The sequence below is a fragment of the Cyprinus carpio genome, chromosome A17 (assembly GCF_018340385.1).
Source record: "Cyprinus carpio isolate SPL01 chromosome A17, ASM1834038v1, whole genome shotgun sequence".
NCBI lineage: Eukaryota > Metazoa > Chordata > Actinopteri > Cypriniformes > Cyprinidae > Cyprinus > Cyprinus carpio.
The window spans coordinates 24,414,316-24,428,207 of NC_056588.1; the positions used below are offsets into that span (position 1 = coordinate 24,414,316).

The 13,892-nt window shown below is 34.4% G+C and overlaps 2 protein-coding genes across 4 annotated transcripts; one reads left to right on the top strand and one right to left on the bottom strand.

Annotated features, from left to right (window-relative positions):
- Nucleotides 1-3,654: 3,654 nt before the first annotated feature.
- Nucleotides 3,655-6,890, top strand: LOC109047922 (C-C chemokine receptor type 6-like). The gene is made up of 2 exons (XM_019065583.2): nt 3,655-3,754; nt 4,997-6,890. Exon 2 carries the CDS (start codon nt 5,012-5,014, stop codon nt 6,074-6,076), a length of 1,065 nt encoding a protein of 354 aa, XP_018921128.1. The 5' UTR covers nt 3,655-3,754; nt 4,997-5,011; the 3' UTR covers nt 6,077-6,890.
- Nucleotides 6,891-8,683: 1,793 nt separating this feature from the next.
- On the bottom strand, nt 8,684-13,892 carry LOC109047923 (retinol dehydrogenase 7-like). Of its 3 annotated transcripts, none has more exons than XM_042774484.1 (5): nt 13,869-13,892; nt 10,624-11,060; nt 10,373-10,525; nt 9,448-9,581; nt 8,684-9,264 (listed from the first exon to the last, which is right to left on the bottom strand). In XM_042774484.1, exons 2-5 carry the CDS (start codon nt 11,006-11,008, stop codon nt 8,902-8,904), a joined length of 1,035 nt encoding a protein of 344 aa, XP_042630418.1. In that variant the 5' UTR covers nt 11,009-11,060; nt 13,869-13,892; the 3' UTR covers nt 8,684-8,901. The 3 variants fall into 3 exon arrangements, with proteins under 3 accessions (XP_042630418.1, XP_042630416.1, XP_042630417.1); XM_042774482.1 differs by lacking the exon at nt 13,869-13,892 and adding an exon at nt 12,095-12,252; XM_042774483.1 differs by lacking the exon at nt 13,869-13,892 and adding an exon at nt 12,091-12,225.

The window sequence follows — 13,892 nt, forward strand, 5'->3', positions numbered from 1 at the left end:
TATACTATTAATTCAAAATGTTGAATACAAAAGTCATGATTATCAATACATGATGCACAACACTCATGCACATCCCTCAGGATATAAATTAATAGCCATTAAGTATCAGGTGTTGCATGCATACTAAAAAACACAGTGACATTTTAACTTTTATTCATTCACAGGATATGCATTTTTTTAATATTCAGTTTTCACTATTTAAAATGTGAATTCTTGATATTAAGAATGGAAGTTTTACTAGTAACAATGTATATATTTGATATCAGAAATTACATTTTCACTAGTACAAACGTGGATTCTTGATATAAACAATGGCGTCATTATATCAGAAATTACATTTTGACTAGTAAAAACCATAGGGGAGTCGTGGGTTAAGCAAATAACCAGTGCTCTCTTCCACCCTTAATACCATGACTGAGGTGATACCCTTGAGCAAGACACCGAAAACCCAACTGCTCCTCGGGCGCCACAGAAACATCCCACCCCACCACTCCAATTTTAATTTCATGTTTTCTTTCACTACACTACATTTTATAATTGCAATTGGATAAGGTAAATGTACAAAGTAAATATACAAAGAACAAACACTCACTCACTTTTAATTCTTGATATCGACAATTGCATTTTTACTAGGTAAATATTGCAAGAGCTTAGCCATAGTATAAATAGTATTTTATATTTGAAAATATATAACAGGAAATCTGATGGAGCCAGTTTGACTGGGCCTGATGCAGCTTATAAACTTAATAATAGTAATCAATAATTTACAGGTGTTATGTTTAAGTTTGTAAGAAGAGGAGATGCTAGATCATCAGCCAGTACAATCACAGACTCAGTTGATCCACATCCAGCCTCAGCCAGTATTAGCACAGACCCAGTATGCTGTGGAGTCTTTCTATGAAGTCTTGGAGGTTTTGAAGCCAGACAGACTTTGTTAACAAGGTAACAAAGACGAGTTATGTTTGAAAAGCCAACTCAAGAATCTTGTTTGCACTCACATACTGCCCCGTCGACTTGATTACACAGATACTAGGCTTGTTTGAGATGCGCCTCGCCTTGACTGAAATGTAAGTGAGAGTAGGCGGCTGCAGTGAGGGGAGAAGTGAAATAAGCGCAGGCAAGACGGACAGTTCTGAGCTCTTGAAGTGGAACAGATACATACAAGATCAAAGGCAGATAGCGTGTTATTCTCACTCACATACTGTGTCGCAAATAAACATACAATTTCAGTTCTGTTGCTTTTATATGAAAATAAATATGATGAACAAGACACCCAAAATGCTTGCATTTGCACAACAGAGGAAGATGTCTTAGTTGGCTAAAGATGCAGGTTCAAAATATAATGAAATGCTTTAATGTTTGTTTTGTAGGTCAGAAAATTTACATATCAAAAGTTAACACCATAACCTGATTAAATGTTAAACGCCTACATAAGCCTATTCACATACTGACACGAACACCCATTGCTTACTGTATTACAGTGCAACTTTATAATGTGGACTCAATTCTAGCCCCCCCACATATTGTCATAAGCCTAACCTTTAATTTACTTCAGGATGGTATAAGAAAATAAATAATTAAACTAAAAATGCCGGAGCTAAAAAAAAAAAAAAACCTGGAGTCCTTTAATTGTTTTTGTAAAACAAAAAATTTAACCAAATCTCCAAATTTGGATAACAGGCAAGAAAACAAGACAAGATCACACGTCACTACAGACAAGTTCCATGTTAACTGTCAGAGCAAAGATTATATCTGGCATAAGACAAAAAAACAAGAGGGGAATATAAAGGATGACAAATGAACTAAAACGGGTGCGAGCCCTAATGAGATGATAAGGTATGAAGAGGAGCAGGGTAAAAACAGACAATAAACACAAACACCATGCATCAGCGCTGTGAGCCAGTCAAACACATGACACAACATAAACCCTGAGCTGATCAAACTGGCACCCTAACTCTTTGTATTTAACAACAGTTATCGAGAGCCTCACTGAGTAAAGATTAGCAAAAGTAATTTCTGCAGAAATATTTTTCAGTACACTCTAAAAAATGCTTCGTAACTATGCATATATACACTACTGGTCAAAAGATTGGGATCGGAACGATTTTTTATGTTTTTTTACAGGAGTTTCTTATGCTCAACAAGGCTGCATTTATTTGATCAAAAATGCAGGAAAAAATGTAATATTGTGAAATATTATTATAATGTAAAATTAAGGTTTTCTATTTTAATATACATTAAAATTAATTTATTCCTGTAATGCAAAACTGAGTTTTCAGCATCATTACTCCAGTCTTCAGTGTCACATGATCCTTTAGAAAAAAATTCTAATATGCTGATTTATTATCAGTGCTGGAAACTGCTTAATATTTTTTTTATTATTATTTTGGAAACTGATACTTTTTTTTTCAGGATTCTTTGATGAATACATTGTTTTGAAATAAATCAAAACTTTTCTTCAGCAAGGATGTTTAATTGTTAAGAAGTGATAGCAAAGATTTATATTGTTAGAAAAGATATATTTTGAATAAATGCTGTTCTTTTTAACTTTTATTCATCAAAGAAGTATTGCAGTTTCCAAAAAAATAAAAAATATTTGGCAGCACAACTGTTTCCAACATTGATAATTCTAATAATAAATCAGCATATTAGAATGATTTCTTAAGAATCATGTGACACTTTATACTGGAGTAATGATGATGACAATTCAGCTTTGCATCACAGAAATAAATTAAAGGATTTTAAAATAGAAACCATTATTTCATATTGTAATAACATTTTGCAAGATTACCATTTTTTTCTGTATTTTTGATCAAATAAACGCAGCCTTGATGAGCATAAGAGACTTCTTTAAAAAACATTACAAGTCTTACTGATCCCAACCTTTTGACCGGTAATGTGAGTGTGTGTGTGTGTGTGTGTGTGTGTGTGTGGTGTGTGTGTGTGTGTGTGTGTGTGTGTGTGTGTGTGTGTGTGTATATATATATATATATATTATTATATATATATATTTTTTACTATTTTCTTTTGTACTTTGGTTCCATGATGGCAAAGCTATGTGACTGTAAAAGCAGGACTGTCACATCAGAGTATGGTTGTAAATATCAGCATAAAGTTCTGAAGAATTATTGTATTTGTTCATCATACTCACACTTTAGGGAACAAAAAAATGGAAAATAATATTTTTAAAAACCAAGGAAACAACAACAATAATAATAGCAATAATAATAATAATAATACACTGAAGTTTTACTAAGAGATGCACCTGAAACAGTCAGACAATGACAATGCAGCCATTCTGTGTTCCTCTGTTTACTTCTCAGTTTTTGTTTGTTGAGGTCAGCTGATCCAAGTCTCGTCTACTTATAGAGAAATCAGAGGTTTAATTAGACAGAATGGTGTAATGTTTTTAAAAGAACAGTCCATTACAATTTTTGTTTTATATATATCAAAGCTTTCAGTGTAGGTGGTAAAAATCCAAATGAGCTTTCTTTCATTGGTGTAGGAGGACAAAAAGGGCATCAAAGAAGAAGCCTCATCAGATAGCAGAAGCGGGTAACAACAGAGACATTTTATCAACACCATATTTGTGACAACACCCACCACATGATCTCAAATGTGGGCTGGTCTAGAAACATAAAGGAACACAGTGAGAGGAACTCCACACTGAAACAGGTGCATCACACGTGAATGTTGAAATATTCCTCTCAAATCAGTCAGAGAAAGAGTCAGAAAGAAGGACTTTAAACAAGAGGTACAGTATTTTAAATACAGATATTTTCTTGTTGGCTTTCATTTGATGAAAGTACATTTGCTTGCAGTAGACTGTGCAATTTTTTTTTGCTTTTATTTGTCATAGTTTTGACATACTTGACTGAATATTAGAATTATGTCAAGTCACATTTATTTCTATAGCGCTTTATACAATGCAGATTATTTCAAAGCAGCTTCACAAGAATATAACTGTAATAATGTAAAATAATAAGTTATGAAATTAATTCAACTGCACTATAAGCAGCTGTACAGAAGACAAAATGTCATTATTCAACTCAGTTCAGTTCAAGTTTTGTTCTCATCCGTTAGTGTCAGTGCAATTAAATCTGTTATATTACTGGACAATTGTTTAATGCTTAAATACTGTTGGATTTATATTGTGAATGTGCATGGTTGTCTTAAGAAAACAAACCATTCATTTTCCATGTTTTATTATTTGAATGATGCGTTCAGACTTTTAAATGTGCAGAAATACAGGTTTGGCAGTGTGTACATCAAACTGCTGAAACAAGACACACATTTTTAAGCAGGACACATATGCCTTTCATCTTTCGAAAGATGACTGTGGTATAATTATCTTATCTGCTATCTATACAGAAGCGGCCATGATGCACAAATATTTGCCTAACTTCCTTCTTACACATGTATTTAGCCAATATCTTAGCATAATTTTAAAAATATTACTGTTTATGGAAATAACAGTGCAAACTAATTGTAATGTTTTCAGACACTTTGCACAGTGCACTCCATTAATTGAAAATGTATTATACTTTATATAAAAATTCTGTTAGCTGAACGTTAGAGTGATTTGTTTTAAACCAACTGAAATAGGACTGTACATATTAATACATTAATATTAATAATTACTTCTATTGTCTTTGAAAAATGGTTCAAATGGTAACTAAATTGTATGAAACTGAATTGCATTGTATTAGTCAACAACACAATAAAAGAAATGTACTTGAATATTATTTAATTTGACATTACAAAGTGCCTTTTTTTTAAAAAAGAAACACGGTCGTGAAAGTGGACTCTCTTTAAGTACGCTTAATGGCCTCTTATTTCATTAATATTTGCAAGTACAGTTTTTTTTTCACAAGGGATGAGCTTCTGTTTGATGTGTTTTCTTCACTCAAAAACAGTGGAAGTATTCGGTTGTTCTGATGCAAAATCACTCTCTTTTTAGATTTTAATTCTATCCATCTCTCTCTTTTCTCTCAAGGTCAGCCATACAGTTATGAACAATTACACAGATAACGTCTCTTATTTTGACTTTTATGATGGTGATGATGTGGAACCTTGTAACCTGACATGGTTCAACGAACAGCAAGTGACCATCCCAACATTCATCTACTCTCTGATTTGCGCACTCGGCCTGGTGGGCAACGTTTTGGTCCTCCTAACATACTCCTTCTACAAGAAAGCAAAATCCATGACCGATATCTACCTGGTTAATGTGGCGCTGGCGGATCTCCTCTTTGTCATCGCCCTTCCACTGATCATCTACAACGAACAGCACGACTGGAGCATGGGCAATTGGGCTTGTAAGTTTCTGAGAGCAGCCTACAGTATCAATGTGTACAGCAGCACGCTCCTGCTGGCCTGCATCAGCGGCGACCGCTACATCGCCATCGTGCAAGCCCGACGATCGATTCGAATTCGATTGCAAGCTCAGGTGTACAGCCGTCTCATCTGCTTGGTCATATGGCTGCTTGCTTTTATCTTGTCTCTGCCTACTTTTATATATTACCAGGAGGAAAACAAGGAATGCATCACTAACTTTGAGGAGCATCACACCGCCAGACTCATGAAGATCCTGATTCCGAGCATGCAGATGGTCCTCGGGTTCTTGGTGCCGTTGATGGTTATGATATTCTGCTACTCATGCACAATGGTGACTCTACTCAAAGCTCAAAACTTCCAGAAGCACAAGGCGATCCGCGTGGTCCTGGCCGTGGTCTTTGTGTTCGTCCTTTGCCATCTGCCTTACAACGTGGTGCTTCTCGTCCACACCAGTAAACGGTTCAGTGAGAGAGTCTGTGAGGAAGTACAGGCGACTCTGATGACTTTGTCCATCAGCAAGAGTGTGGCCTACCTTCACTGTTGCTTGAATCCCATTCTGTACGCCTTCATCGGGGTTAAATTCAGGAGCCACTTTTGTCAGATCTTCCGAGACTTGCGGTGCCTGTGGAAACGGTACATTTCGGGACGCTCGTCTCATCAGAACTCTGAGCTGTACATATCAGCAAACAAAACCGTTGTTGGACAGAACCACGAGAACCCATCATCGTTTACAATGTAATAGAAGTTTTGAGAGATTGTTCTCAAGGAAGCAGTGAGCTGTGGATTGTTTGTTTGGTTCTTAGTTTGTGTTTCAGTTTCATGGATGCACACAAACTTTTGGTAAACTTTTTGGCTTCAGAATAAGGTTCCATTAATGCATTAACTGACATTAACTAACAATGAGCAAAACATTTATAACAGTATTTATGAATCACGTCATCGCAGGTCAAAATAGTATTAATAAGTTCAAATTTTTTTTAATTGTCATTGTTAGTTCATGTTAACTAATGTAGTTAGCTAATGTTTATAATTTTACATTTATTGTAGTGTTACCACTTGTTTTGAAAGTATATGTTAAATACTTTTGTTTACTAATATCATCCTATTCAAATGCTTTTTTCAGCCTGGTCAACAATGAGTGTTAGGGGTAAAAAAAATACATAAACAAAATGCATTTATCTTGTAAAATGCTCAGTATAATGCGTTATATAAATATTAAAAACCAACTTTAATGAGAAAACCACAGCATTTGAGCATTAACCATGTAAAGCCTATTGTATCATATTTGATACACAAATTTCAATGCCTCTGAGTTGCTTTCTATTATTCAAACATCCACCTTCAATTTGTGCTTCACAATTTTTTTTGCTGATTTATCAAGTAAACCTAAGAATAACTTTTTTTGTTTTTAGTAATATTTCACGATGCACACTTACAACTTAGGTTTACTTGATTATAATTATTTAGAAAAATCATGTTCAACTGTGTCTTAAATATGATTATCAGGCTTTTGAGGAACGTTTATTTGTCATATTATTAGAGATATAGAGTGATGACTGACATGAATCATTTATATCATTTATATCAGATATTTGTAAGTATCTGCTGTACTGTTATTAAAAATAAATAAATAAAATGATTTCCACTGCTTTGGGTGTGTGTTCACGGGGTGTGTGTGTGTGTGTGTGCAATTGGATGGGTGAAATGCAGAGCACAAATTCTAAGTATGGTTCAACATACTAGGCTACACATCACATCACTTTACTTTAAATATCTTTATGTATTAAATATCTTTATTTTTCTGCATATAATTTTGCTCAGTTTGGGCCTCTGAATAAAATGTGGGTATTTTTTTTTCCTCCTTGAGTAAAAGTGCCACATTCTCACTATTTAATACTATAAATGTCTGATGTATTAAATGTGATACTCAACAAAAACACACAAACACACACACACACACACACACATACACATATACATATATATATATATATATATATATAATATATATATATATATATATATATATATTCCATGAAATAGTTATACAGTAAAATAGTTATAAAGGCGAAAATGAAACAATTTTCAAATAAAACATCATGACTTGACCTTGAGTAACATTATAGCCACGAAAGCAGGAAAGATTACAGGCGGAAAACCCTACTGGTGAAAGTGGATTTTCAACCATTGCAGCAAAACACAGGTATGTGTGTGTGTGTGTGTTAACTTAACCGTTGACTATGATAAACTGTTTCAATGAAGGTCCAGTTAACTTTAGAAAATTTCAAAACATATATATATATATATATTTGAATATTATCTCATATGTCAGGCTTTACAGGGTCAACATAAAACTTTTTAATATTAAGAAACCTTTAAATATGATTGCCCAAGTAGTTGAGTGAACAATAAAGCTCCACTGTGCAACTGTGACGGATCTGGTGGAAAGGTTTATGAAGTGATTAAACAGTGCTGTGTTATGTAGGACTGTAGTGCTAGATTTGACTTCCGGAGTGTTAGACAGGGACATTTGGCCCTGTGGTTGGAAAGGATGCCTTCTATCAAAGTATATCTTTGCCAGCTGTGGACAATGACACACTTCTGTGCATGCCATGTACATAAAACAGGTTAGTGAAAGTAGTGGGATGATTATCTAAATCTAACGAAATGGGTCAGAGAGAGAGCGATACACTTCCACACAATGTTTAAACAGAAATGCAGAAATGAAACACTTTATAAATAAAACATCACGACTCGACCTAGAGTAACATCGTATCCACAAAAGTAGGAAACATTACAGGAGGGACTGGTCATTCTAATGGTGAAAGAGGCTTTTCAACCACTGCAGCAAAACATATGTTGTCATTTTAGCAGTTATTTCTATTTAAATTATGCTTATCTTAGTTCCTCGTACTACATCTTTGAACAACACACTGAGTTTGCATACAGATGCAATATGTCATCATAAAATGCCCACATTTACATTACAAATTCAGCAAACAGTTTTATGCACAGTAAAATTTTAAATTTTAGGTCATTTTTTATATTACTCTCTTTTAATATATTTTAAAATTTAATTTATTATTGCGATGCAAAGCTGAAATTTCAGCACATGATATTTTGGAAGTCATTCGAATATGCTGATCTGCTGCTCAAGAAACATTGTTTCATATTTTTATGGAAACCATAATACAGTTTTTCTGGATTCTTTGATGAATGGAAAGTTCAAAAGATTTGTTTATATATATATATATATATATATATATATATGAATTGGAATATCTTTCTTGACATTTGAAGTCCTTTTAATGTTGCCTATGATAAATTCTTCAGCAAGATTAACTATGATAAAGAGTTTATGTTTTTACTCAGAAAGAAAAGGGAAAGGAGTACATAACACACATTTATAGTAAAGAATGTTTCAGTACATATTTTTGTGCACAACTGTCCAAAAAAACTTTGCAACATGTCTCATGTTAGAGTTACATCAGTCTTACAGCAACACTTAGGACTTGAGTCGTCTATGCAAAGCGAGCTCTCTTATTCTGATTATGAATTAACTAATTACAAGTAAAGCATTTCTTTACGCTTGTGATACATGGAACTTACATGAAACACAGAATCAGTAATAAAAGTGGGGAGAAAAGGGCATATGTAGAAAAAAAACATCTCTCTCCAGGATACCAGCAGGTATCGGGTTTGAGGTTTGGGAGCAGTGAGAGCATGTAACATGGCATTGATAACCATAGAGCAATCTTTAAATCCTGAAGTGCACAAAGAATTGAAATATTCACATGCCATCTCAATGTATTTCTGGTTGAATGTTAGTTTACGTGCATCATCAAATTCATCCCATACGTCTTGTGGGGTTTTCTTGTGCAGAATGTTTGTGGCTATGCCAAAATTTCCAGGCTGAATAATACTGACCTACAAGAACAGAAAACAGAAAAATAAAATAATGTTTAAAGCAATGTTCTATTTGTAATGAATAATAATAATAATATTAAAAGTCCAACAAAAGAGTCCTCTTAGTTTCCCTTTAAAAGAACACAGACACTGTATGCTCCCATAAACATAAGTTTCCCTTTAAAAGAACACATCAGTCCTTACCTTAACTCCAAAACTGGCCATCTCTACTCTCAAGCAGTCCGCAAATGCTTCCAGTCCCCGTTTGGATACACTGTATGCTCCCATGTTCAGACAGTTGAAGAAAGATAAGATACTTGACACATATAACATACGACCTAAGAATGAATGATGAAATTAAAAGTAGTAGTAAGTAACACTCTTTTAGGAATAAATAATTGCAATAGCTTTCACTTGTGCAGTATTACCCTTTCAAAAGGGTAAACTTTGTGCCTATTTTTACCTCTGAAGGGTGAGTATTGCTACCTTAAAGGTATATATTACATAAAGTCTACATATTAGTACCTAAATGGCAAATATCAGTGGTCAGCTATTGTTAAGGCAGTGTACTGTATGCAAAACTAGCATTACCTGGTCTTTATTTTACGAAATATGAATGAACTGTTGGTCAGTGTTTACTTCCTTTTTAGTCATGTTTTTAAATCTTTTTGAAAAATATTAATAATAGGATTACAGAATAAAGTTTATTTTACAGATTTTTCCATACAGATTAATTCAAGAATTCATTATTTCTAATTTAGTAAATATGTCAAATAAATCAATTTCATTGAAGCAATTGTTGTGCATGTCAAGATTGGACTGTCTTTGTTGTTGTTCTCTTCATGTGCCCTTATCAGCACAGACCAGGCCATCTGACCAATCAGAGCAGAGTAGGCTCACGGAAAGGAGGGGTTTAGAGTGAATGAATCTTAGAACTACTTTAAAGAAATCGTTTGAGAATTTGAGGTGATATTAAATGCATATTTTGAGAAAACAAAAGCATTTTTTGACCTTGCATGCATGTAACAAAACAATATTAGGAACCTTAAAAATGGGATAATAGGGGCACTTTTAATCAACAATGACTTTAATGTATTATACACAAGTTAGAATAGAAGGCACCAATGACCTTTGGATGCTCTAATGAGTGACAAGAATGGGATGGTGACTCTGATGGCACCAAAGAGGTTAACGTCAGCCATGTTCTGGAAGTCCTTGGCAGTGCTCCACTCGGTCTCTCCCCAGTCACTGATTCCAGCATTATTCACCACAGCATAGAGACCTGAAAAATTCACAACAATATAATGTACAGAACAAGAGGGATTTCCTTCTTGAAATAAGAAATACTATTAATAAGACACTTTGAAGTGTTTAAGTTACCCTTCTCTGGCAAATTTGCTTGCACTAAATCCTTGGCCAAGCGGACATCTTCATCTTTGGTCACATCCAGCTGGAGCACCTTTATACGGTCAGAGCCTTCTTTAACCAGAATCTGAGCCCCGGGACCCTCAGGACATAAACATCCGGCAAACACAGTGAAGCCCATGCGGTCCAGTTTCTTTGCAAGGTGATGTCCAAATCCACTATCACAACCTGTAATCAACACCGCCCGGCCAAATCCATCCGACAAGCCATTTTCTGTGTGGAATACCGTTTTAGCCCAGAGCACGAGGCAGATGATCAGACCGAAATACGTGTAAATGTGTTCGCTCAAACAGTTGTAGGAAATAAACAGGACAGTCATGCTGAAAAACACTGGCTTCATTGTGAATTATGAGCTCATAAACTCAACAATCCATGAGCTCAGATTGAGGAACCTTTAATTAAGGAAACAGAAAAAAAAAGCTACATGAAAAATTACAACTGAAAGTAGCATCAAAATACAAGTGGATTAAGGGACCTCACAATTATTAGCAGTTACGTAATAAGATATCATACAGATAAACTTCCATAATTGTTACAGCATTATTTTACCTTGTGGTATCGGTTGACATGCAAACACACACAAACAAAAAAGATGAGTAAGATCACACTCTATTGTAACTAGGTCATGCTCAAAGACAGATTGATCAAGTGATTAAGAACTGTGATCGGGTTTACTGTAAACTACAGGCAGTAATTTAAGATTATCAACAGATATACAGACACAAATGTTCCAGTTTGAGGTTTCATAAACACGTTCCATGGTTTAATCACAAGAGCAGATACAGGAGATTTGAGTTGATTCTTTTAAGGAAGAATGGCACAAGCTTTCAGATGTCACATATATGAACACAATAAGACAAAAAATAATGACTCATTTTACTGTACACTGCTTGTCCAATTTACATTTAAGACAAAAAACATAGCAGCTTCAAAATGTCTCAATTTACTCCATTATTCCAAAAAACCCTCAGAAAACTTCAGAGGGGACCACTAGTTTGAAAATGTTAATTCTGTTCTGGACATTGGGACCTAAAACTGACTAAAAATGTAAATTCTATTGTAATTTAGTCACTCTCATGTCAGCCTGGTTATCATTCACTTACATTGCATGTAAAAGTTGGACATCACTTGGATCACCTTGTTCATTGAAAGAAAGTGGAATGACATGAGGGTGAAAAAAAATGGGAACGCTATTCCTTTTAAATAGAGAGTATGCCTATTAGTCTACAATGCAAATTTTGAAGTAGAAACAGTGGAAAGAGAGAGAGAGAGAAAGATGACTCAGACTTTTAAAAAACAGACACCAACAAAAAAAAAACAAATTCAAAAAAAAGACTGCCAATTAAACATAAAAAAAAAAACATTAAAAAAAAAACGATACTGTGAACATGCTATTTTTATATTGCTCTTCAGGTCACTTACTCACCCCCGTTGTTAGCTTTGCTGTTTCACTGTCTCTGTGCTTCATTCACAAGCTTAAGCTAAACAAACGAAGATCAGATTGCTTAGTGTATGTAGGCCTCTGAAAGAAGTCAAATGATTACTTTCAGCTGAACACCTCGTTTCCTCTTCTCTCCTCTTGAGTCCAAACTAAAATCAAACACTAGCAGGCCCTAGAGAGCCAGCGTTCGGGAGTCAGCTCATTCTAAATTGATTCTTTTGAACAGTTTGTTGAAAATGATTCAGTGTGAAGAGTGTTGTTAAATCAGACTATTGACCACTGAACCACTCTCTCAAACTGCTTGAATGATTAACGGATTCATTTATGTCGTCAGTCAGGTGTTCCCATTTTATTTTCCCTTTTATTATGTTTTATGATTGCAAAAGCACTGCTTTTAATCTCATGATCACAAACACTTACAAAGCTGACAGGCTAATTTGTCTACAGTAGGCTACCAAGTCACTAGAGAAAATGAACACTTGACAAGGGCTTATTTATTATATTGACACTGTCTATGCTGAGAGCGATTCAACAGTAAAACTGTAGGCTGCTTTCTCACTTTTGATGAACTTTAAATGCAAACATGACTATCCATCATAGATTAATAAGTGACGGTAAACAACACGCATGTTTGTTTAGAATTTAAATATCATCTGCTATACCGAGAGAACGTTTTCATGGGCAAGCATGAAAATTAAGTATTTGGTTATTATAGGAAACAAATTGTGATTATTTAGGGCTGCTGACTCTCAGACAGGAGACACATTCACAGTCTGTTTCGGGCTGCCTAAACAAATGTCACAGCAGATTATTATCAAAGTTATGATCAGCTTTTTTCTGCATCTCAATCCTGCATAGGCCTAGTTGTTATCTGTTACATGTTGGCACGCTTTTCTGTTGAACACAAACATTTCTCAGATGTATAATGAATGTAATACATTAGAATCTTTTTCGTGAATAGTCCCATGTTTTAGCTGGTTCTCCTCAACAATTGAAAATGTAAACAATTTAAATTAAACACTGTTGTCATAATGTAGTTCTAATTAGGACAATTTTAATAACTTTAAATAAATGTAAAAAGATTTATGACTGCTAATACATAACTTATCTTTTATGTTTGTAAATATATTAGATTACATAGTATGCTGTATGGTATTAGATTGTAAATATATTTAAGAATATTAGATTATGTGTATCAATGCATGTTTGTGCAATTTTGCTATATTTCAGTGCTAAGTGGTGTGCTGACCAAACCGTGCCGTGGCTAAAAAAATGTTTGGGAAACACTGCTTTATTCAGTACTGCAGTGTCATGTTTCCATATAACAGAAAGATTTTCAACATCGCTATGGATAAAATAAGGTAAAGCTTTGCTTAGTGATGTGTATTAATGATATGGAGTCTAAGTGCTGGAAACAGTATGTCAAAATAGCTTGAAATGTTGTTCAGTGTGACAGCAGTGTCCCGAGGCATTACATGCTATTGGAAGCATCATCAAAAACTACTTTAAACAGCAGTTTTACAGTTGTATTATAATTGTTATGCATGCAGTTTTTGTCTCCATTTATTGATTTAGACTCGGACTGAATGGATTATTTGTACTTTTAAAATTTAATTTCTCATTCAATGAATTAAATTATTGAAACGATGAGATGATGACCAATGACAGCTTCTAAAATATAAACTTCCCCCACAAATATCAACCCAAAATGTTAATGGCATTTTTGTACACAATGCAATGCATCCCTCCCCAAACTTACTTTTGGCTCTTGTGATGAACAGCA

What these genes read in the sequence shown, in the direction of transcription:
- LOC109047922 (XM_019065583.2), top strand. Translation starts at nt 5,012, where the DNA reads ATGAACAATTACACAGATAACGTCTCTTATTTTGACTTTTATGATGGT.
- LOC109047923 (XM_042774484.1), bottom strand. Translation starts at nt 11,008, where the DNA reads ATGAAGCCAGTGTTTTTCAGCATGACTGTCCTGTTTATTTCCTACAAC. An exon ending in AGCAAATTTGCCAGAGAAGG is followed by an intron (nt 10,526 to 10,623) that starts GTAACTTAAACA and finishes TGAATTTTTCAG; the next exon opens with GTCTCTATGCTGTGGTGAAT. An exon ending in ACTCATTAGAGCATCCAAAG is followed by an intron (nt 9,582 to 10,372) that starts GTCATTGGTGCC and finishes ATTCATTCTTAG; the next exon opens with GTCGTATGTTATATGTGTCA.